This window comes from Eptesicus fuscus, chromosome 15, assembly GCF_027574615.1.
Source record: "Eptesicus fuscus isolate TK198812 chromosome 15, DD_ASM_mEF_20220401, whole genome shotgun sequence".
In the NCBI taxonomy this organism is placed as follows: Eukaryota; Metazoa; Chordata; class Mammalia; order Chiroptera; family Vespertilionidae; genus Eptesicus; species Eptesicus fuscus.
In genome coordinates this window covers 49278300-49302194 of record NC_072487.1, presented here as the reverse complement: position 1 = coordinate 49302194, position 23895 = coordinate 49278300, and the positions used below count along the sequence as shown (strand labels likewise).

General features: G+C 40.2%; 1 protein-coding gene across 4 annotated transcripts in view; it reads left to right on the top strand.

The window, feature by feature from the left end:
- DCAF12 (DDB1 and CUL4 associated factor 12) overlaps positions 1 to 23895 on the top strand; it is a 29530-nt gene that overhangs the window by 2314 nt on the left and 3321 nt on the right. For 3 of the 4 annotated variants that reach the window (XM_028146424.2, XM_028146421.2, XM_008141978.3), the window contains exons 2-6: positions 573 to 827; positions 15769 to 15975; positions 17103 to 17163; positions 21984 to 22177; positions 23071 to 23136. In XM_028146424.2, coding sequence (XP_028002225.1) covers positions 573 to 827; positions 15769 to 15975; positions 17103 to 17163; positions 21984 to 22177; positions 23071 to 23136 — 783 coding nt within the window. The remainder of the gene's footprint in view (positions 1 to 572; positions 828 to 15768; positions 15976 to 17102; positions 17164 to 21983; positions 22178 to 23070; positions 23137 to 23895) is intronic. The other variant, XM_054727201.1, reaches the window with a different exon arrangement.

The window sequence follows — 23895 nt, the reverse complement described above, 5'->3', positions numbered from 1 at the left end:
TTCGGACTCTGATTTCCCGTGCTTCCCACCCCGTTGGTGTCTGATTTTGGAATTCTACAACTGCCTGGAGCGTGGGGCCTCGTGACATGGGGGCGGCCATTAATAGTGCATCCTGGAAGACCTGGGACCCTAAATCTGGCTCCTTGGGCTGCATCCTTCATGCTCCGAGGGGAGTACAGGCTGAGAGGGAGAAGGGGGCTGGGTAGAGATGCAGCCCAGGTTACTATGGTAATCATTCAGCCCGTCATTCCCTTCCCTATCAAGGATAACTTGAGGGACTCTGAATCTTTCACTCCTAAAAGGCCTAGTAAATCTTTTGTCCTTGTTGGTCTCCGCTTCCATTTCCTTGTCTCTTCATTCCTCCTTTCTCATAGGTAGGTTTGACTATGAGCAGCATCTTTTCAGTGTTGGAAGAGTTATACTGAATAGTCTGGGTTGAGATTCCTGTTCTTATATTTCTGTTGCATGTAAATCCTGCAGGATGAGTTCTTGGTGATTTCCTTAATACAGTAGGATCCCTTGTTCTGAAGGAAGGTAGCCAAAGCCCTGATTTCTAATATTGCTTTCCACAGTTTGGCTGGGATCACTCCCTTCACAAAAGGAAAAGACTCCCCCCAGTGAAGAGATCCTTAGTGTACTACCTGAAGAACCGAGAAGTCAGGCTACAGAATGAAACCAGCTACTCTCGTGTGTTGCATGGCTATGCAGCACAGCAACTTCCCAGTCTCCTGAAGGAGAGAGAGTTTCATCTTGGGACCCTTAATAAAGTGTTTGCATCTCAGTGGCTGAATCATAGGCAGGTGGTGTGTGGCACAAAATGCAACACGGTAAGTGTCCGGAGGATGCGAACTTTATCCTAGGCCCTGGATATATGGCTCTACATGCTCTAGAACCTCTCATTGCTCATTTTCCCCATCAGTTTCTCTTGGGGGGAGATTGCTTTACTCTCCTTTACATTTCCTTCTATTTGTTGGTGATTTCTTCCTCTCTTTTTCTGTTCCTTTTCCAGTTCTACATTTCTGATAAATCTTTAGAGGAGGCTATTTCTGTAGGCCTCTTGCCATATAGTTATGCCAGTGCTTCTAGATGTTTTTTTGGCTTCATTTTTAAATTTATGTTGCTTTTTAAGTCGGAGGCCTCAAAGGAAAGATGGAGGAAAGACATCTCAGAGGAAAGACTGAGCATCATTCAGTATACATGATAGTGAAAACCTGCTAGCCTAAAGGCATATGTAGAAGCATTTAAAATAGCACTTGGCAAACATTCACTTTTAGGGAATAGAATCGAAAGATGTTTATCTTATAAGAATAGGCAGGGAATGTGTGTCTGGTGGTATCTTTCAGGATGTACGTGTTTTCTCTCTGCACAGTAGTCTCAGAAGAGAAAAATTAAGTGTAAGGAGAATATTTTTATATAGAATGACAGAAGACAATTATAAGTGAATGAAGGGAAACATTTATCAGTAAGCTATATAACCAGCACAATTACAGACATGGATAAAATAAGTCAATCTACGATTGGGTATGGTGGATATGATTGGAACAGAATGGCACAAATAGTATGATGTCAGATGATTGACAAGTGAAAAGAGGCAGGGCCTGGCGGTGGGAAATGATTCTGAATGAAGTGTGAGAAAAGATAAGATGAGATGAGGCCTAGCTGCTCTCTCCATTTTCACCTCACTCTATGTGAATAGACAAGTAATGTCATAATGGTTGGGTAAATTTACCCTGGACAGAAACATCTTGATTAATTGGAAGAGAGATGGTTGCTGTAAATCAAGAAAGTCTTAAGTACTAGAAGTGGTTTTTTTATAAAGGATACTAGAGGCCCGATGCATGAAAGAAATTCCTGCAAGAGTAGCCCCCTCACCCCCTCCGGCTCCTGGCACCCGGGCCCTGGGCTTCCCTAGCAGCCCTGACTTGGTCCGGAAGGATGTCCGGTGTGATTAGCATATTATGCTTTTATTATTATAGATAGGCAAAGATTTAAGCATGAGTTTTAAGGAAGGAATTACTACCATGGTGGTTGGGGCCAAGCTTTCATTTCCTCTTCTGTTGAAGGCTGCTTTTCATACAAAAGCCCTTCAAAACTATGTAGTTGCGGCAAGCCTCTACAAAACTTCATTTTTCTAGTCTCATTGTCACTCGGAATAGAAAGAATATCTTATTTGGAGAAATTAATTCCATTTTCCACACATACCATTATAGTGTTTTGCCCAGCAAATGTTGCTGAGTCGTAAATTAAAGTAATCATCATAGTGTCTTGCTTCTGGCACTTACTATTTTGAAGGTGGGAATAATAGTAAGTAATAATTTAACCTACTGTTAATAGGGATGATTTCTGTCTTCCTATGTCCTCATGACCTTAAGTCTGTTTTCTTTTTTATGGTTAGGGTTTTTTGTTTTGTTTTGTTCAGTTTCCAGAAGCAAAGCAGGGAACCAGGAACACTGCTTTTCTCTGAAATTTGTGACATTTGGCCAATGATTCCCTTAGCTGTGCCTTTGTTTCCCTCTCTCTAAAATAGATATAGGTGGTGTGGGCATCTTGGGAAATACTTCAGGTGAAAAATATCTTATTCAAAAATAGTATTAGTGATAGTGTCCAAAGTTTTTCCAATGCTCTTGGCAAATTCCTGAGACTTCCCTCAGTTTGAAAGAAAGGAAAATTATTTAAACAATTAGGACTGTCTTTGGATAATATGTGAGAATTTGGGATAGGGGGAAGAGTTCAAGTTTGATTCTCAATAGTAAGTTAAGTTTCAATGTCTTGAAATTTTATCATCAATAAAATGATTTAAATGTATTCAGTAGGAAAAATATGCCACAACCATTTATATTCTAAAATCACCTATTCATATGTACCTAAGTTTCACCAGCACTAAACTGAGGGTACACAAATGCTAAAAAGCCAGGTCCTTTCCTAGTTACCTGACTTGGGGTTATAATATTGAAATCTCTGCTGAGGCAGTGGGTCTTCCTCTGTGGTAAAGCAGCGGAGATATTTTGTAAAGTTTTCTGTAGCCTGATTCCTGGGGTGGGAATTGCCCTGTGCTATGGAATGACATGCAAACTGGAAGGCCAATAAGCTCAGGAATAATAGCAGAGATGGCCAGCCTATGTTTTAATCTTTAATAACATTAGTACGGTCATATTTTTACTAAATTATTTAAAGAAGGAGAGGTAGTATAAACTTAATTGGATCATGGGTCTGACAACTAGGATGTGTAGGTATATTTTCCTGGTTTAGGGTTACTAATTCAGATTGTGCACAAAGTCAGAACAGCTAAATAAAAGAAGCCTGCCAGGCACAAAAATAAGAAGTAGTGTAGACTGCAAAGAGCCAAGAAGGAATTCTTGGCTCCAGCTAGTTGTAGCCATGTAGCAGTTTGAGCCTAGCATTAATAGATTTTTGTCCTTTTTAAAGATAAACCTGAAATCTGTATTTTTATGGGGGAAGGTATCAACCATGTATGAGGAATTTTAAAATTTTATTTTGAGAGTATATTTATTAAATCTGGAAACAGTGAAATAAGGAAGGGCTTAGGATTGAAGAAGCAACAGGAGGGAGCCTTGGCGGGGGTTGCTTTGTCTCTAGAAATATTATAGGAAAGAAATGAGCCTGGGCCCGGCTGCCTTGGTTCACTGAGAAGTCAGAAAAGGAAGCCCTTAGAGACAGGTTCAGGAGATTAGCCTCTGCCCATTGTTCCTCTGCCCATTGTTCTAGTCTCATGGGGTGTCTTGACATTTAGGATGTGCACTCCAGTGGGGAAGAAGAGGGAGAATGGGAAGGAGCATGGGCCTGCTCCCTGAAGGAAAAGCACTATGAGAAATATTGAGAATCTGGTATGACAAGAGCTTTATGTGTCTAGAAGAGAGTTGTGAAATTAAGGTTGGAAAGATTCATTAGGATCAAATTATGGAAGCCCTTGAATGTCAAGCTAAGATTTTATTCTATGGAGAATGGAGAGACAAGACTCAAGGATTTTTTTTTTTTTAATATATATTTTTATTGATTTCAGAGAGGAAGTGAGAGAGAGAGAAACATCACTGATGAGAAAGAATCATTAATTGGCTACCTCCTGTACGCCACCTACTGGGGATTGAGCCCACAACCCAGGCATGTGCTCTGACCGGGAATGGAACAGGGACTTCATGGTTCATAGATTGATGATCAACCATTTAGCCACACTGGCGGGGCAAGACCCAAGAATTTTTAAGCAGGGAGTGACGTCATTGGAGTAGTGCTTTTAGGGAGAGGAGTTATATGATGTTAGTACTATGGTTATGGATGAGAGGTAATAAGCGGCAAAACCAGGCCAGTAATGGGGAGAAGGTGAGGAGGGGACAGGGGACAGATAGGACATCTTAGAGGTAGAATTTATAGATGATGATGATAACATGCTCATATTTAATTGATTCAGAGCAATAAGTCAAAATTGATACTGATGTTTCCAACCTGGATAACTGGGAAGATGGCAGGGTGAAAATTAAGCAGATGTGAAGAGAAAATGAATTTAGTTTTATGCTTTCGATTAGTTGAAATTTGGGAGGGGGTAAAGATTGAAGTTAGTGGTTTGGGAAAAATATATGTATAAGGGATTATTGTTAACATGGTTAGAGAAGGCACACTTGAGTTCCATAAACCTCCCTAAAATTGCAAATTTTTCATTATATGTGTATTTTCTGGGCATGATGCAGGGAGGGTGGTGTGGAAAGCAGTTCATAGTTCTCATTAGATTTTTCAAAGGAAATACTGTGAACTAAAAATGGGTAAGAACCATTGATATTTTTGAAAGAGGGGCTAAGAACAGAACCTTGGAAAATACCTATATTTATGAGGCAGGAAGAACTGCTACCAAGAAACTTGGAAAATACCTATATTTATGAAACAGGGAGTTCAGGAAAACCAGGAGAGTACCAAAAACAATTCAAGATAGTGGATATTTTCAGAGGGGATGGTTTGAGGATAAAGACTGTATAGGCAGAGTGATACTGTATGCAGAGTTTGAGGTATTTAATTTTAGATATATGCGTATTTTCTAAACCACACTTGGCACAGGTGAGGGCATCAGACTTATTAAACCTGGAAGCATTTCTTTGTAGGCATCTTGGTTAATATCCATTCAGCAGCCAGTAGGGTTTAAATCTTATTTCTGCATTTTAAGGATGCCTTGATAAGTGATTTTTTTTTCTTCCTGTTCCTGGTCTCATTAAAAGGCAGAGATTTGCCCTTTTTTGGTTTTGTTTTGTTCATCCTCACTCAATATTTTTACTATTGATTTTTAGGCAGTGGAGGGGGGTGAGGGAGAGAGAGAGAAACATCAATTGGTTGCTTCCCGAATGCACCCCGACCAAGGCCAGATAGATCTAGCCTTCAGTCGAAGTCAGAATCAAACCTGGGACTCTTCATTCTGCATGCCGACACTCAAACCACTGAGCCAAATTGACCAGGGCTGCTCCCTCCCCCCCCCCTTTTTAGGTCAGATCTTAGCTTAGGCCTTCAGTTTCTAAGTTTTTGTTTCTTTTCTAGAAAAGTAATATGTAAACATATATCAGAAATATCTGCATTTATACCAACACATTTGATTAAGTCTCTTTGTATTGTATATTTGGATTCAGAAATTTGTGGGTTGAGTCTGGCTCCCATTTCGTATTAGCTTTATGCCCTTGGATAAGTAAGATACAGTAGAACCTCCATTCTCGAACTTAATTCGTTCCAGAAGGCTGAGAACTGATTTGCTCCCATTAAAAGAATGTAAATTGAATTAATCAGACCCACAAATGATTGCCTTTTTTAGCCTTATATATAATACATGTGTCTTGTACTAGTACTGTTTAATCTATAAACAAACACTTTCTTTCTTAAACTTATCGAACCACCCCCTGCTGCCCTTAAAGGGATCACTTTCAGCACTCCTTCCAGGACATCCGGATGTAACCTCTTTGCTTTTTCAGGTATCACTGCCTTGGAAATCCTGTCACCAGCTAATTGCTTTTTGTTTATCCAAATCAACCACAGTTTTTCTACCTCTTCAGTTGCCTGTGATGTGGTTTTGTGAGCACTTTCACACCGTTGGCAACATTAGCATTCTTGATGGCCTCTTTATGTTTTAAAATCGTGCTAATCCTTGATGCCAGTGACAAAAGCAACAAAAGCGTTGTCACATCCTTTGGTGCCTGAGAGAGAAGCTTTTTGTCCTGCTGAGGTATCAGATGAAAGGGTTGTCAAGTCAAAAATCCAAAGTTTTTTCCCACAACCTAGACATTTTTTTTCTGTGAACAACTTGGTTGAAAACTGAATTGTTTGAGATGGGAGATGTTGGAGAACCGAGGTTTGAATGTATATTCTAAGACTTCTCTTACCTTTAAAATAAATGGAGAAAGTAGCAGAGTTTTGAAAGATTAAAGTTGGTGGTATGCAGGCAGGCTAAATAGCCATCTCAGATGGTGATTTAAGAAAAATCGAATTTAAGGTAAAGGGGATGGGGGATGGGATATCCAAAGGGAAGGGCTACGCCGAGAAAAGGGGGCCTTTGAGACAGACTCAGGGCCTAAGCCCAGGACGGATGAGCTGCCATTGCTCATTGCTCCCTTAGTTTCAAGTCTCATGGGATCCCTTAGAGGTTAGGGGATATGTGCTTGTGGGGGAAAGATAATAGGCTTGCTCCTTGGAAGGAGAGAGGGCTGGGTCCTTTGTCCTGAGCGTTATTTACTAAGTATCTCTTTCTGGCAGGGGGAAATCTTAGGGGAGATCTCAGGGGAGGCTCTTAATAGAATATTCATCAGCTTTCCAGGTGTTCTGTTTCAGGGTCCTGGTCTCCACTGATTGGTCAGTGCCAGGGGGGTCATTAGTCAACGTAGCTGGTCCTGAGGCAGCCACAGGCAGAGTCAACTTGTCTGGTTTTGCTGCTTTTTTGGGCCTGAAGCTCAAATACAACTGAAGCCTAGATGTTATTTTCAGGGAGGAAGAGGTCAGGGAGTGTAAACCTGACCAGTGATGTGCTAGGGGAGGATAGGTTGCCCTGGGGGCCACGTTCTTGTTTTCCCAGTTTTGTTCCTCGCTAGGCTTCGGGGCTTTCTGCTCTGGTGAGTTTTTGTGCCTGGTCCATTGTTCTTGCTCTGGGGGGTCTAACAGTCATGAAGAGAGTTAATGAGATGTTAGTTAGCACAGTGCCTAGAACATGTGCTTAATAAAATTGTTGATGGTGGTGGTGAAAGAGGAGGAAGTGTGGAAGTGGTTTTATGATTGTAGGTTCTAGGTGGATTTTTGGCCAGATTCAGGTACATTTAAGAAGTGACCATTTCTCTACCCTATAAATGGCTGTTTTCTGTATGTCATTCACATCCCAAATAGCTTAAACATTTAAAAATGATTCATTGAGATATAATTGATATAAGAGGATGTACAATTTGTAAATTATAGGAAATTGTATTTAAATTTCATTATAGAATGAATATAGATAAAAGGAAAATATTTTTCTATGTGTAAATTAGAAATAAAGTAATATTCAGGTTTTTTTTTTGGATTTGAGAGAGAGCTTGCATAAGAGAAGGTAGAAACATTGATTTGTTGTTCCACTTATTTACGAATTCATTGGTTGCTTCTTGTGTGTGTCCTGAGCAGAGATCAAACCTGCAACCTTAGCTTATCTGGATGATGCTCTGACTGACTGAGGTGCATGGCCAGGGTAGTAATATCCAGTTCTGATAGAGATGTGGTGGAACAACAATGTTGCCACTAAAACTCTTTTTTTAAAGTAATTTGGGCCGAAACCGGTTTGGCTCAGTGAATAGAGCGTCAGCCTGCGGACTGAAAGGTCCCAGGTTAGATACCGGTTAAGGGCATGTACCTTGGTTGCGGGCACATCCCCAGTAGGGGGTGTACAGGAGGCAGCTGATCGATGTTTCTCTCTCATCGAAGTTTCTAGCTCTCTATCCCTTTCCCTTCCTCTCTGTAAAAAATCAATAAAATATATTTAAAAAAAATAATTTGGCATTATGCTTCAAAAGCCTGGTACATGTCATGTGTTGAATGAAGAGCCTAAAAATATACCCTTTGACCTAATATTTTCAGACTAGGGAATTTATCCAAAGGAAAAGTTTTTTTAACAAAATAATTATTAGAAGCTATTTTAGCTAAATGCTAACAGTAGAATACTTGAGTAATTTATGGTAAATCAAGTCTGCATGATATTATGCAGTTATTAACATAATTATAAAGAGTAAACATGCAGCCGAAACCGGTTTGGCTCAGTGGATAGAGCATTGGCCTGCGGACTCAAGGGTCCCAGGTTCGATTCCGGTCAAGGGCATGTACCTTGGTTGCGGGCACATCCTCAGTAGGGGGTGTGCAAGAGGCAGCTGATCGATGTTTCTCTCTCATCGATGTTTCTAACTCTCTATCCCTCTCTCTTCCTCTCTGTAAAAAATCAGTAAAATATATATATATTTTTAAAAAGTAAACATGCAAAGCATTTGATATGTTAAATGGAATGAAATAAAATGATCTCTGCTGATTGTAGCTATGCACAGTTATACATGCATGTGGTGAAGGACTAAACAGAAACTTGACAAATGAAAACAGACTTTACAAAAGAGCACTATGAGTGATCTTTTTCATTTTTTATTTCTATTATTGCTGATACAGTATTATAAGTGAACTCTCATTTTTTAAAAATGTTACTTCAGCTAGATAAATCTTGTTTTTTCTTAGCCTAAAGAAACAGTGAAAGTAGCCTTGACCAGTTACCATTCATTACTTGTCTTGTTTACTGATAAAAATTGAACACAGTTATGTATTATACTAGAGGCCCAGTGCATGAAATTCGTGCATGGGGGGGGTCCCCCCAGCCCAGCCTGCACCCTCTCCAATCCGGGACCCCTTGGGTGATGTCTGACTGCCGGTTTAGGCCTGGCAGTTGGACATCCCTCTCACAATCCAGGACTGCTGGCTCTTAACTGCTCACCTGCCTGCCTGCCTGATCGCCCCTAACTGCCCCCCCCTGCCAGCCTGATCGCCCCTAACTGCCCCCCCCGCCAGCCTGATCACCCCTAATCGCCTCTGCCTGCCAGCCTGATCACCCCTAACTGCCCTCCCTGCTGGCCTGGTTGCCCCCAACTGACACCCCCCCCCTCGCCAGCCTGGTCGCTCCCAACTGCCCCCCCTGCCAGCCTGGTTGCCCCACGCAGCCTGCTGTTCAGTCATTTGGTCATCCCTCACTATCCCCACTGCTGTCCTTGTTGCTTCATGCAGTCTGCCAGCCTGCTGTTTGGTCATTACTGTTACTGTGATGTTGTCCCAGACAATTTGCATATCCCTCTATTATTAGTATAGATATTTTCTCTGGGGAGAGTGAAGTAGGGGTTTGAAAATATAGTGATAGGATATACAGCAAAAGGAGTTTCCCTTTTTGGTCACAAGGGAGGTTTTTGGAGCTCAATAAAACTAGAGAGTCCTGACTGGTGTGCTTCAGTTGGGCATCATCCTATGTACCAAAAGGTTGCTGGTTGATTCTCAGTCAGGGCACATATGCACATACCTGGGTTTAGGGCTTGATCCCAGGTAGGGGTTGTGTAGTAGGCAGCCAATCGATGTTTCACTCTCATCGATGTTTCTCTCTATCCCTCTCCCTTCCTTCCTCTCTCTCTCTGAAATCAATTAAAAAAATAAATAGCACCACCTGGTCAGTGTAGTTCAGTGGTTGAGTGTTGCCCTATGAACCAGGAGTCAAGGTTTGATTCCCAGTCAGGGCACATGCCCAGGTTGTGGGCTCAATCCCCAGTAAAGGGCATGTAGGAGGCAGCCGATCAATGATTCTCTCTCATCATCGATGTTTCTATCTCTCTATCCCTCTTCCTTCCTCTCTGAAATAAATACAAATATATTAAAATAAATAAATAGCACCTAGAGAGAGATCTTGTTTCTCAGTGGGCAAATACACAAACCATATTATCCTTATGTCTTTGTGCTGTATGTAATGCTCAAGAAGTAAGAGTGTGTCTTTACCCAGTTCCCTGTGGTGTTTCACTAGTTTAAAATTGCTGCACTATAATTAACACTGTTTACCTGTCATTATTTCCTTAGCATAAATTCCTGAAATTGGAACTGCAGAGTTTACACATTTTTAATTTTTGATACATATTGTCTGACCATTTCCTGTTGTGTTTCTTGGTCTTAGGTCTGTTTTGCTCTCCCACATTTTCTGGGTTTGAAATAGGAAATGAATTTCTCTTCTTTGATTTTATTGTCTTTCCTTCCCCCAACTTTCAGCAAACTTAGGCTGCCCACTTGCCTTTTATTGTCTAACTCAGTAGACTTTATCTTGATGTCTGTGTGACCTATGTGGATTTGCTTTCCTTTCTCTGTTAGGCTTCAGCTAAAATACTCTTGAGTTTTAGAAACTTTGTGAGTCTACCATTTTACTAAGCCACCTTGATCTTTCTCGGTACACACATTTGCATGTGTCTACAAACATGCATACATGTAGAGATATACTCACTAGTCTTATAATCTTCCTGATTGTAAGGCCTTTGCTTTCTTTTTCCTTCTTCTGTTCTAGAATGTAAAGTACAGGGAGCCATTGAACCTCCAGTTTACCTTGCCATGCAGCTAGTTTCTGGCAGGTATCCCAGTAGGTTAATGCGCAGGAAGTGTTACAGGAGCTGCATGAAGCCTTGGCCCCTTGTCAGAGAGATTCTGTGGCAGCTCCTCCACATCATTGTCCCTTCCTTTGAAGAAGAAAAGAGCTCTGTCCTTCACATGGTGCTTTTTCTTTCCTATGCAAGAATGAGGTGAGATTGGGGGTAACTCTTGGTTCCCTAGGCTCTCTGCAGACCCAACTCTTACCATTTTCCCATTGCCCATGTACCAAATGTTTTTCATATAGTATAGAAGCTTTTCTTATAACCTGCAAAACTAAACAAATATGAGCATAGTATATTACTGTTACCTATCACTTGTTAAGCACTTATTCTGTGCTGAGCCCTTGCTAAACACTTTACATTTTATTTGATTTCTTAGCAACCCAATGAGATAGATAATATTATTCAAGTTTTATAGATAATAATATTCAGAAAGATTAAGTGACTTGCCCAAATTCACACAGCTAATAGGTAACCAATTTGGAATTCAAACCTAGATCTTTCCTGACTCCAAAACTGCAGGGGTTGGACTTTAGACTTTCTTGGATATGAATAGATGGAACTTCTTTTCCTCACCTTTTTGGATGGCAGTGAAGAGAATGGCAAAGGAATGGACTAAAATAATTCTTAAAAATTATAGCCCTCCCTCAAATTCACAGGAGAAACTCAGATCTTTGCAGGTTGCAGTTTAGTTTACTCTTGTGTTTTATCAAACTCATTGCCCTCAGTGTACACAGTGCATTCTCTTCATGTCAGTGCATCTCAAACTTCAGTGGACCTAGAGATCTTGGGAAACTCCAGAATTTGATTTAGATCTAGGGCAGGGCTTGTTTCTAACAAGCACCCAGGTGCTCCTTTCAATAACAAGTGTCTAGATCAGTGATTGTCAAACCTGAGCAGTAAACAGTGTCCTGGAGATTATTGGGAAAATACTCAGTTTTAGTGACCTCAAACTCAGTGATTTCTATTTGGAGTTTCATGGTAAGGCCTGGGAATTGTGTGTGTGTGTGTGTGTGTGTGTGTGTGTGTGTGTGTGTGTGTTTTGTTGTTGTTTTTTGGGGTTTTTTGGCAGTATTTTGTAAAAAAAAAAAAAAAAAGAAAAGAAAAGAAAAAGAAAATTCCCCAGGTTATTGTAATTATCAGTTTGGGAATCATTGGTCTAGCAGCTAATGTGTTACGGATGCATTGTCCCACTCAACACAAAGGTGTAAGTGGACAGTTAATTTTGCTTCATTAAACATTTGAAGGATTGTGTTAGAGATTATTTATTTAAAAGGATAAGAAAACCTATTTTGGAAGGGCTAGTTCACAAACCCCAAGAGCAGGAAGTATTCCTAGATCTAAGGAGGAAACTAGGAATTGGAAAGCCACAAGGAACCAAGGATGGCCATACTCCATCTCTTCTGGAGAGGAAGATGTTTTTTTCTCTAGAGAACGGCCACCCAAACAATCTGTCACCAGCCAACTCCACATTTCTGAGAGAACTTGAATGACACAGTCTAATGTAGCCTTGACCAAATCTCCCTGGGCAGTGCTGTGATCCGGAGATCACAGCTACAGAGCCCCACTCTGAATGCAGAGATATGGGGGCCCCCTGATATCACTGAGCAGACCTCCTGAAAGTGACTACTGCACATGCTTACTATGTAGCCTTGCATTTGTTGGGGCAGGATTATAGAACCAAATAGGTAAAATTCACTGCTTTTGGAATTGGGAGTGCCTTATTAGCTTAATGGAGAAGCGAGGCAAGATTTTAACTTAGTATGATATAGTCTAAGTTGTGGGTAGAGGGCTATCCTGGGAGCCTACAAGAGAGGAACTTGCCCTGGCTGGGTAGTTCAGTTGGTTTGAGTGTCACCGATTCAGCAAGGTTGTAGGTTTGATCTCTAGTCAGAGCTCATATTAGAATCAACCACTGATTCTAATTCATAAATAAGTGGAACAACAAATAAATGTTTCTCTCCCTTTCTCTTCTTTTCCCTCTCCCTCTCTTCCTCTCTAAAATCAATAAATAAAAATTAAAAAAGGAGAGAGCCTGGCTAGTGTAGCTCATTGAGTGTCGATCTGTGAACCAGGAGGTCACGGTTCGATTTCCAGTCAGGGGACATGCCAGGGTTGTGGACTCATTCCCCAGTGTGGGGTGTGCAGGAGGTAGCCGATCAATGATCTTCTCCCATTATTGATGTGTCTGTCTCTCTCTCCCTTCCTCTCTGAAATCAATAAAAATATATACATATATATACATATGTGTGTGTGTGTGTGTGTGTGTGTGTGTATATATATGTATATATATATATGATATATTAAAAAAAGAATAGAGAAAGAGAGAGGAACTTAACAAGCTTAGAAATTTAGGGAATATTCAGAGAGGACATGTCTGACCTGAATCAATGATAAGTCGATGTGGGCCAGGTAAAGAAAAAAGTAGGGGAAATTATTTCTGGCATTGTGAATTGCGTGAGCATAAGACAAAATAATTTATTTCATTGAAGACTTTTGCATGAATAATAATAAGCATACGGTCAACAGCAGGATGTGAAAGTAGAGCAGTGGTTCCCAACCTTTTTTTGGCCATGCCCCATCTCTAAAAATCCTGATTCCTCCCTGTCCCCCCACCCCCGTGACATATAATTCTTTTTTCTTTTTTTTCATATATTTTCATTGATTTCAGAGAGGAAGGGAGAGAGAGAGAGAAACATCAATGATGAGAGAGAATCATTGACTGGCTGCCTCCTGCATGCCCCCTACTTGGGATTGAACCCATAAACTGGCATGTGCCCTTGACTGGAATCGAACCTGGGACCCTTCAGTCCGCAGGCTGACGCTCTATCCCCTGAGCCAAACCAGCTAGGGCAATATAATTCTTTTTTTTATTTTTTATAGAGAGGAAGGGAGAGGGATAGAGAACCAGAAACATCGATAAGAGAGAAACAGATCAGCTGCCTCCTGCACCCCCCCCCCCACTGGGGATGTGCTGCAACCAAGGTACATGCCCTTGACCGGAATCGAACCTGGGACCCCTCAGTCCGCAGGCCGACGCTCTATCCACTGAGCCTAGAGCTAGGGCAATATAATTCTTATTCAAAAAGTGAACTCCTGTTCACATGGAAGAAGCCTAAAAGGCCATTAACTTGGTCTAAATAAGCTTCCAAAGAACATGGTATCCATGAAAGAAAAATAAGAGGAAAGGACAGTTGAAGTACTAAGGAAGAAATCACTAAGAAATTAAAAAATAATAATATGAAAAAATAGCAAATAAAGTTTCAAAACATACTAGAGAACTGAAATGCACAAATATGTAATAATATATATTTATATACTGTATATGAGGCCCCTAGAACCATAAATTCAAAAAATTCACTGTTAATAACTCATTCTCGAATTGTCCCCCTTAAAAATCAAATTGCCCCCTTGTGCCCCACGTTAGGAACCACTGAGCTAGAAAGATACAGGTAGGGGCCAGATTGAGGAGAATCTTTATGCCACGCTAAGGCGCTTGGATATAGGTAAAGGGGAACTGTTGGGTATTTTTTTAATTGACATGGGAGGATTCTCATTTTTATGAAGATGACTGATTATGGAGAAGAGTTTTTTTATGGTGGCCTTGCCTGGAAGCACAAAGACTAATTGCAATTGTCCAGGAGAGAGGTGGTGAGAGAGAGGAAGGAGCCAACTGTAAGAATATTTAGGGAGGTAGATTTGGCAGGACTGGATTGGATGATAAAATGAGGGAGAAAGAGAATTCTAGAATAGATCCCAGGCTTGGGTGACTGGGTGGATTGTGGCATTAGATGAAATGAGCAGTTTGGGGAGGAAGATAGTTCCTTTTAGACATGTTGAATTTTAAAACGCCTGTGGGACACACAAGCGATGGTTCACGTTAGGCAGGGCATCTCCCTTATATAGTCTGCCTTAGAGGTTATGTCATCCCCTTCCCCCCCCTCAACTCCACTGCCTTTGTAAAAAATTTCCTCAGTCCTCTCTGCCTGGCACTCTTGGTCCAGCTACTTTCCTTTTCACATTTTAAGTTCAAGGTTTATCTAATTTCTCTTTTCATACTAGTAGATCTCCTTCTGCACATGCAGTAGATTACTTTATACAAAGATTTGACGTGGTCTGGCTTTGGCACAATTGCTGACAAGATTTTAAATCAACTTCTGAAACTATAAGATATATGAGGGCAGAGATTATTTCTCTCTTACTCATAGTTACTTTCTTAGCACCTAGAATATATGAGTGAATGAAGGAGTGAAGCATTAAGTCACATAAAGAATTGAATAGTAGACTTTCTGGAGTGCCCTTTTTCTAAGGCTGATCTTATCCATAAAACATTTCTCGGAGTTGAAAATCTTGGAGAGGGAAAAAGGGTTAGATTGGTAAATGGGGTAGAGAAGAGCATTTCAGGCAGAAGCAACAGCATGAGTAAAGGCATGGAGGCACAGAACAAAATGGTGTGTGATAGACATAAGCAGTGAGATATTAACAACTTTTACTTTGTTATATGTCTTAGGTCACTCCAGCAAACGTAGTAGCATTTATAGGTATGTTTAATAGTGTTTGTGATGTGTTCTGGGAATTGTGATTTGTTTCTAAGTTTCTATGCATGTGTAGATAGAAATTTGATATTGAAAATATGCCCAGATAGGCAGAAAAACCTTTAGTCAATCAACTTTTTTTAAATTTAATTTTACAGAGAGAGAGAGAGAAACATCAACTTGTTCCATTCACTTATGCATTCATTGGTTGATTCTTTTATTTGTCCTGATGGGGGATCAAACCCATAACCTTGGCATATCTAGATGACTCTCCAACCGACTGAACTGCCTGCTAGGGCTAGTCAAGTTCTTTAGGTCCATAGTCTAATGCAAGTCCTCTTTGAAGCTGTCTTTGAATCCCAAGCAAAATTTACTGCTTCCTAATCTGTGTGCATGTAGCATATTATACTTGTCTCTTATATTATCTTCATGTTTCATATGACTGGTAGCGCTGCTGGTGCCTTTAATAATTCCCAGTATCTAGCATGTAGTAGGCATTAATTAAATGTTTGATGACTAATGGATGTTTGTACCCAGGATTAGCCACATTAAAGAGAAATGACTTAGCTTATATCCCTTTTCTCTTATAGCTCTTTGTAGTGGATATCCAGACAAGCCAGATTACCAAGATTCCCATTCTGAAGGACCGGGAGCCTGGAGGTATAACTCAGCAGGGCTGTGGTATCCATGCCATCGAGCTGAATCCCTCTAGAACACTGTTAGCCACTGGAGGAGACAACCCCAACAGTCTTGCCATCTACCGGCTGCCTACACTAGATCCCGTGTGTGTAGGAGATGTAAGTTTCCCCAATAACTGGAGTTAGAGGTAGTCTTGTTTTTTTCAAAGAGCCTGCTAGGTCACATTGACCCTTCTCCCACAGCCCCCTGGTGGTAAGGTGTGGGGGTAAGATTTCAGAAATAGGGGCGACTCTCCATAGGGAGTATCAGGTATAGTGACAGAGTGTATTTGTTTGATGAAGGGGCGAGCAGCGTACCTCAGGAGCCAGCAGCAGTTGATTAGTGTTTGAGTCCAGTTTCCACACACATCCCTACTGCCCATAGTCAGAGAGCAAAAGTTATTAAAGCATTCATTCAGCAACTATTTATTGAGAGCCTTCTATGGCCAGGCATTATTTTAGACACTTGGGGTTCAGCAGTAAATAAAACAGATAAAACCCCTATCCTCTTGAAGCCTGCATTCTAGTGAAGGGAGGCAATATATAAACCAATAAATACCAGCAGAATGTCAGAGTTGATAAGTACCATGGATAAGGCAGGCTAAAGCAATAGAAAGTGGTAGAAAAATGCTATTTCAGAAGATGGCCTCATTGATAATGACATTTGACTTGACATACAAAATAATATTGAGTGTAAACTGTAATTGAAAAAAAACATTGTACATCAACTATAATTGAAAATTAAAAAAAATATATATATATAAAGAAAAGAATGACATTTGAGCAGGGAGACTTAAAGGAAATGAGGGTGCAAGCTATATTGATGTCTGGAGGAAGAGAGTTTCAGACAGAAGGAACAGCCAAGAGGTCAGTTATAGCTGTTGTCGAAGGGAGCAAGGAAAAGACTGTATGATGAGGTTGGAGGGATGAGAGGTGAGTGATTATATGTAGGAGCCCCAAATAAAGACATCCAGAGAATGAAGGCCAGAGCTGTGTGTCGACTAGACATGCTTATAGTTCACAGGAATGCCAGTTTTATTCTAGCCTTGCACCTCCAGACAGAAGTTAAGAGATTATGAGATCATGCCCTATGGGTTGAAATCACCAGAGATAGAGTTGTAATTTTTACAAAGATATTTTCAGCCAGACTTGTGTGCTTCTCAAGAGTGTGCATTGTAATTCTTATTTTACTAATTTCCTTTTTTTCTCCCTCCCCTCTCTGTATCTGTCATTTCCTCCTCCCCAAGGATGGGCACAAGGACTGGATCTTTTCAATTGCATGGATCAATGACACTATGGCTGTGTCTGGTAAATTGCCTTTTTGTAAGGATTTTTGGTGTGGCTGGGAGGGAGGGAAGCTAGAAATTGAAAAGGAATAATGTGAATGAAAATAGACCAGTAAACAGAAAATCAACTAGGGGTCAGGAGATCTTATTTATTATTCATACTCTGTCGTGTTCCAAAAAAGCATGTGTGATGGCATATTAGCCTAATGTTTTTGTTGGGCTTCATTAAAATAATGGTTGTTAACATGTTTTGGAAAAGTTGACAAATTCTATAAAGTATTAGGAGCAATAACCATTTTTTGTACAACTAACTATATAGTGTTAAGTTTCTTATTAATAAAAGCTATATATCATTTCTTTCCCAGTGGTAGGTCAGAAAAAGATGTATGGAAATAAGTGTAGACAAGATAACCTAGAGATATACAAATGCTTTCTAGATACCCACAGTAGCCTAGAAGGTAGGCTCAGAGTGCTAACCTTTTTTACTAGGTACTCATGTGTAAAAATATAATTACCTACTCCAGATCCCCAAATAAAAATAATCTTACTAGTTGCTAATGTAAGTACTTCACATATGTTATATAATCCTCAGAACAGTACTAGAGGGTCTGCATTACTAGACCCATTTAACAAATGAGAAAATTTAGATTCTTAGAGGTTACTTAATTCTTTGCAAGGCAATAGAACGCAGGCAAGAGGGAAAATAAATCTAATAAGCAAGCATATTCACAGATCAAAATTACATTAGCAGTAGTTGAGAAGTTTTGGGATTCCTTGTTATTTGTCTCCCCAAGGAATGAGAGGGCTGAGGCGGTCTTGTCACCTCTATAGGGACTGTTTATATGTCAGTAACCTGCACTAAATTTGGTTGGTGGAAGCCAGGACTTGTCTTTGTTTGGGCTCCACCCCTCTCTTCTTTCAGATACCCTGCCAGTGTCATGTTTTCAAGCTGATAACGCCCAAGTATATATTTCCTGAACAATAACAGCAGGTTTTAAGAACATTACCTCTACTATTAGAGACCTGAATTTGAATCCTGGTCCTACCACTTATTAGCACTATGATCTTGAGCAAGTTACTTAAGCTTTTTGAGAGAGACTTGTGTTTCCTCATCTGTAACATGGGTAACAATTTTATATAATTTAGAGGGTCACTGGGAAGATTAAATGAGAGAATGAATGCATAGTGGCTGCCATTTTGAAAATGTTTAATACTTGTTAATTAGTGCTAATGTTCAGACATGATGATGGGCATCAACCCCTGAACATTCCACCTCAAAATCAGCATATTCAAACGCACAATCTCTCTTCCAAGACTACCCCACCCCTGCCTTCACCTCACTGACATATATTGGTGAGTGCTCCCATCTTCCACCCGATTGCACAGCTAGGGAACTAAGACTCATTTTAGGCTCTTTAGTTTCCTTAGATTACCGAGCCATGTTGATACTGTTTTCTAAAATATCTCCATCAATTTCTTTTCTATTTTCTATACTCTAGAGCTCATCATCCATCTCTTTTTTTTAAAAGTGTATTTTTGCCCTGGCCGGCTTGGCTCAGTGGATAGAGCGTCAGCCTGTGGACTGAAGGGTCCTGGGTTCGATTCCGGCCAAGGGCACATGCCTGGGTTGCAGGCTTGATCCCCAATGCGGGGCGTGCAGGAGGCGGCCAATTGATGATTCTCTCTCATCATTGATGTTTCTATCTCTCTCTCCTTCTCCCTTCCTTTCTGAAATCAGTAAAGAAATATATATTTTTTAAAGTGTATTTTTATTGATATGTATATATTATATATAATATATATAATACACACACACACACACACTTATATTTTTTTATTTATTTTTTTAAATTTTATTGATTTTTTACAGAGAGGAAGAGAGAGGGATAGAGAGTTAGAAACATCGATGAGAGAGATACATCGATCAGCTGCCTCTTGCACACCTCCTACTGGGGATGTGCCCGCAACCAAGGTACATGCCCTTGACCGGAATCGAACTTGGGACCTTTGAGTCCGCAGGCCGATGCTCTATCCACTGAGCCAAACCGGTTTCGGCAATATATATATATATATATATACATATATATATATATATATATATATATGTTTCTTTTTTAGAGAGAAAGCGGGAAAGGGATATAGAGATAGAAACATCATTGGCTGGCTGCCACCTACACTCCCCCTACTGGGGATTGAGCCTGGAACCTAGGCATGTGCCCTGACTGCGAATCAAAACAGTGACCTCTTGTTCCTGGGTCAACACTCAACCACTGAGCCATACCAGCCAGGCACTCATCATCCATCTCTTGAGTTTCCCAAGTATCCTCCCATATTTTCTTTCTGCTTTTAGTCTTGTCTCCTCAAATTTAATCTTCATGTTGCTGTCAAATTAGTTCTTTAAATAATTTTCCTTATTGTAAAATTAATACACATAAGAAATGTTTTTTAATCCTTACCTAAGGATATGTTTTTTGATTTTTTTTTTTTATTTTAGAGAGAGAGAGAAAGAGAGAAACACTGATCAGTTGCTTCCTACACTTGATCTTAGCCAAAAGGCTGAGAAGTGATATCATCAGTTGCTTCCTGTATGCACTTCAACTGGGGATTAAAACCTGAAACCTAGGTATGTGCCCTGACTTGGAATCGAACCTGCAGCCTTTTTGGTGTATGGGATGATGCTCCAACTGAGCCATCTGGCCAGGTCTATACGTAAGAAAATTTTAAAATACAGATAAAGGAAAGAAGACTTACTCATATCTCTACCCAGTGATAATCACTGTTAACATTTTGAAATATATCTTGCTAGGGTTTTTTTAGTACATATTTTTTAGTTGGTTAAAATGGGATCATATAGAGGGATGGATATATGCATAGATGTGATATATCAAGTATAATAAAATGTTGATAATAGAATATAGGTGTAAGTATGCAACTGTAAAATTCTTTCAACATTTCAGGATGCTTGAAGTTTTTTATAATAAAATTCGTGCAGTTTTACCCCAGCTGGTTTGGCTCGGTAGATGGAATGTCGACCTGTGGACTGAAGGGTCCTGGGTTCAGTTCCAGTTAGGGGCACATACCTCAGTTGCAGGCTCAATCCCTGGCGCTGGTCGGGACAAATGTGGGAGGCAGCCAATTGATGTCTCTCTCACATCAATGTTTTTCTCTCTCTCTTTTTCCCTTCCATTCTCTCTGAAAATCAATGGGAAAATGTCAAAAAACAAAAACAAACAAACAGCCTTGTGCAGTTTTATTTTTAAAATTTGCAAAATAAACCCCGTGAAGTTCTCCAGATGTTCCCTCTCTCTGGCTTTTTCTAGATTTCACACATGAATTGAATATTTCTGCTATGTTAGACAATTTTTACTACAAAGCAGTCAGGAGATTTAAATATGGAAAGGGCACCTTCTGGTTTCCAAGGAGAGTTGGCAAATAATTTTACTGGAAAGGAATTTTAAAACCATGATTTTTTTTTTAGTGGTTCTTGATATTCTGTTCTATAACTATATCATAGCTATACTGTTGGACATACAGATTGTCCTGAATAAACATCTTTAATCTTTATTATGACAGAGGATTATTCCTAGATGGGAATACAACCTTATGGGTTTTGCTGCAGATTGCTCAGTTGTAGTCTAGAAAGATGGTCCCATTTTAGCTTACCACCAGCCATCTGTTTAGGTCTCAATTTAAAGAAAAATGTTCTTTTTTAAAAAATCCTCACCTGAGGATATTTTGCTGCCAAATTAGTTCTTTAAATAATTTTTAGAGAGTGGAAGAGAGAGGGAAAGACAGAGAGAAATATTGATATGAGAGAAACAAATTGATTGGTTGCCTCCTGCATGAGTCTCAACCAGGGCTGGGGCTGGGGCTGGGGAGGAGCTTGCAACTGAGGTACGTGCCCTTGACTGGAATCGAACCCAGGACCCTTTGGTCTGCAGGCCAACGTTCTATCCAGAGCCAAACCAGCTAGGCTAAAGAAAAATGTTCTTAGTTTTTTAAGTGCTTCATTATTGTTTACTAAGGGAAACTGTCTTTTCAAGCATTCATTTTATGTAGAACAGTCATTCTTAGTACAAGGATTGTGGTCCCTATGGGCCCATGGAAAGCCTTTAAGAGGCCCATGAATTGCCTTGAAAATAAATGTACAATGTGGTATTATATATTTTTCTAAAGAAATTCCTAAGTCTCTTGAAGGATCACAAGACTCAGAAAAGATTAAGCAACAACTGATGTAAAGTGGAGATTCCCAAACCCTATTCCCCAGTAGAAATCACTTGTGTGTGCATGCCCAAGTGACCTAAAGATTTGGCTTGAAAAATTACTGAGCTTTATCAAACTATGTTTTTAAAAAATTCATCAACTGTGTTATGCTTAAATGTTATATTTTAAATCCTAGACCTTAGCCTTAGCCGGTTTAGGTCAGTGAATAGAGTGTCGGCCTGGGAAATGAAAGGTCCCAGGTTTGATTCCAGTCAAGGGCAAATGCCCGGGTTGTGGGCTCAATCCCCGATAGGGGGATGCGTACAGGAGGCAGCCGATCAATGAGTCTCTCATCATTGTTGTTTCTATCTCTCTATCCCTCTCCCTTCCTCTCTGAAATCAATAAAAATTTATTTAAAAATAAATAAATAAATCCTAGACCTTAGTCAAATCACTCCCTTGGTGTAGCTGTTAAAATGCATATTGCTCTCTGTTTTGAGGTGGGCCACCTGAACAAGCACCAGTACATATGAGGATGATGCACAAAGAGCTAGACTAAAATAGCCCATCTTGGCTTCTGTTGGACTGTCCTTTAGAGAGTTGAGTATATCTGACATTTGTGGTCTCCTTGACCTGCAGGCTCACGTGATGGTTCTATGGGACTTTGGGAGGTGACAGACGATGTGTTAAACAGAAGTGATGCAAGGCACAGTGTGTCACAGGTCCCTGTGTATGCTCACATCACTCACAAGGCCTTAAAGGACATCCCCAAGGAAGACACAAACCCTGACAACTGCAAGGTCCGTGCTCTGGCCTTCAATAACAAGAACAAGGTATGAGCTTGCCAAAGGTTTCCTGAAGCCCATTACTCTTCAACTTCTTGGCTTATGTCTTGGAAGATGTACTTTCCTTCTCTCTCCACAAGGCAGTGCTTGCTGCATAGTTTGGTTCTGAGCCCACAGAGCACCTCTTGAAGGCTAAGGGATGCTGATGAGAAATTATAACAGGTTATGAAACCCATCCTGTGTATTGAGCTCTGCTGTATTTCTCTGGATGGTCCATATTTGTGGGTCAGCCTCTCAAGAGTTTCCCCAGGATCACTATGCCTTTGCAGGGGTTTTTATCTCTTTGGTATTCAGTTTCTTTTCATTCTTCACTTCCTCTTCTGAACACTGCCACCAGATCTTATCTAATCATTGCATTAGATCTCCTCAAACTGGGGTATTCAGTAGTGTTGGGATGGAGAACCAGAGCCTGAAGAGGAAAAAGGCTTCTCCCAAAATCTGAGTCAGGCCACAATGAAGGGTAGTTCTCTTAGCCTTCTATCTCCCTTCCATACTTATGGCTTAGGGGTAGACTTATCTCTCCTAGCTTAGACCCTCCACTTACATTAGTAAAAGCTCTCACACTGGACACAAAATTGTCCTTCATGTGTGTGCTCTGCTCTGTCAAACATGATGTCATGGGAATGATTGTATAGTAAGGGCTTTATGTTATTACTAGAAAATGGAATTACTTGAGTTCTTTTAACGAGAAGCATCAGTTTAATAAGCTGTCCATCTGCATTTCATAGGGCTGATAATGAGATTATACTCCCTGGCACCAGCTGGAATCATCATGGGATAGGAATGAAGAATGGGAGGACCTGAACTTTAAGACTTCTGCTTACTGTTGTATATTAGTTGCTACAGATTGGAATATAACCTGTTTTTCATTGTTCTTGTAGGAATTGGGAGCAGTATCTCTGGATGGCTACTTTCATCTCTGGAAGGCTGAAAATACACTGTCTAAGGTGTGATGAGCATGACTTAATAATTTTACCTAAAAATTCACCATATGTTTAAAATACTTTAATTCTCTCTAAGCCTTTTCCTTCTTGTCTAAAGCACCAATCAAGGGTCTGGGCATGTGGTTTCATGGTGCATGAAATCCTGAGTCTGGCCTGTCTCTCCTAAAAGTCTTTAAGCCCTAGCTGGTTTGGCTCAGTAGATAAGAGCGTTGGCCTGCGGACTGAAGGGTCCCAGGTTTGATTCTGGTCAAGGGCACATGCCCAGGTTGCAGGCTCAATCCCCAGTAGGGGGCGTGCAGGGGTCAGCTGATCAATGATTCTCATTGATGTTTCCCTCTCCTTTCCTTTCTGAAATCAATTATACACACACACACACACACACACACACACACACACACACACATATGTACATATATATTTTTTAAAAGTCTTTTTTAAATAATATATAAAAATATATATATATATATATGGCACTTTTTTTACTTTGCAAGGGCTTGCTGAGAGATTCCTTTAATAAGCAGTCCCCAATCCACAATGCATTTAAACATTTGCTTATGGATTGTTGACTCTGGCATGTTGTGAGTGCAGGAAAGCGTAAATGTTAGGAACCACTGGCAACTGAAGATGAATTAAACTAAGATAAGTCATTTCTGAAATAATCATATAAGGTAATGAGAATATGGTTTGATTTATAATGTTTACAAGCAAATTTTGCATGAAGTTGAGCCTACCTTGGATCCTTTGCCCTTTTCTCATCCCAGA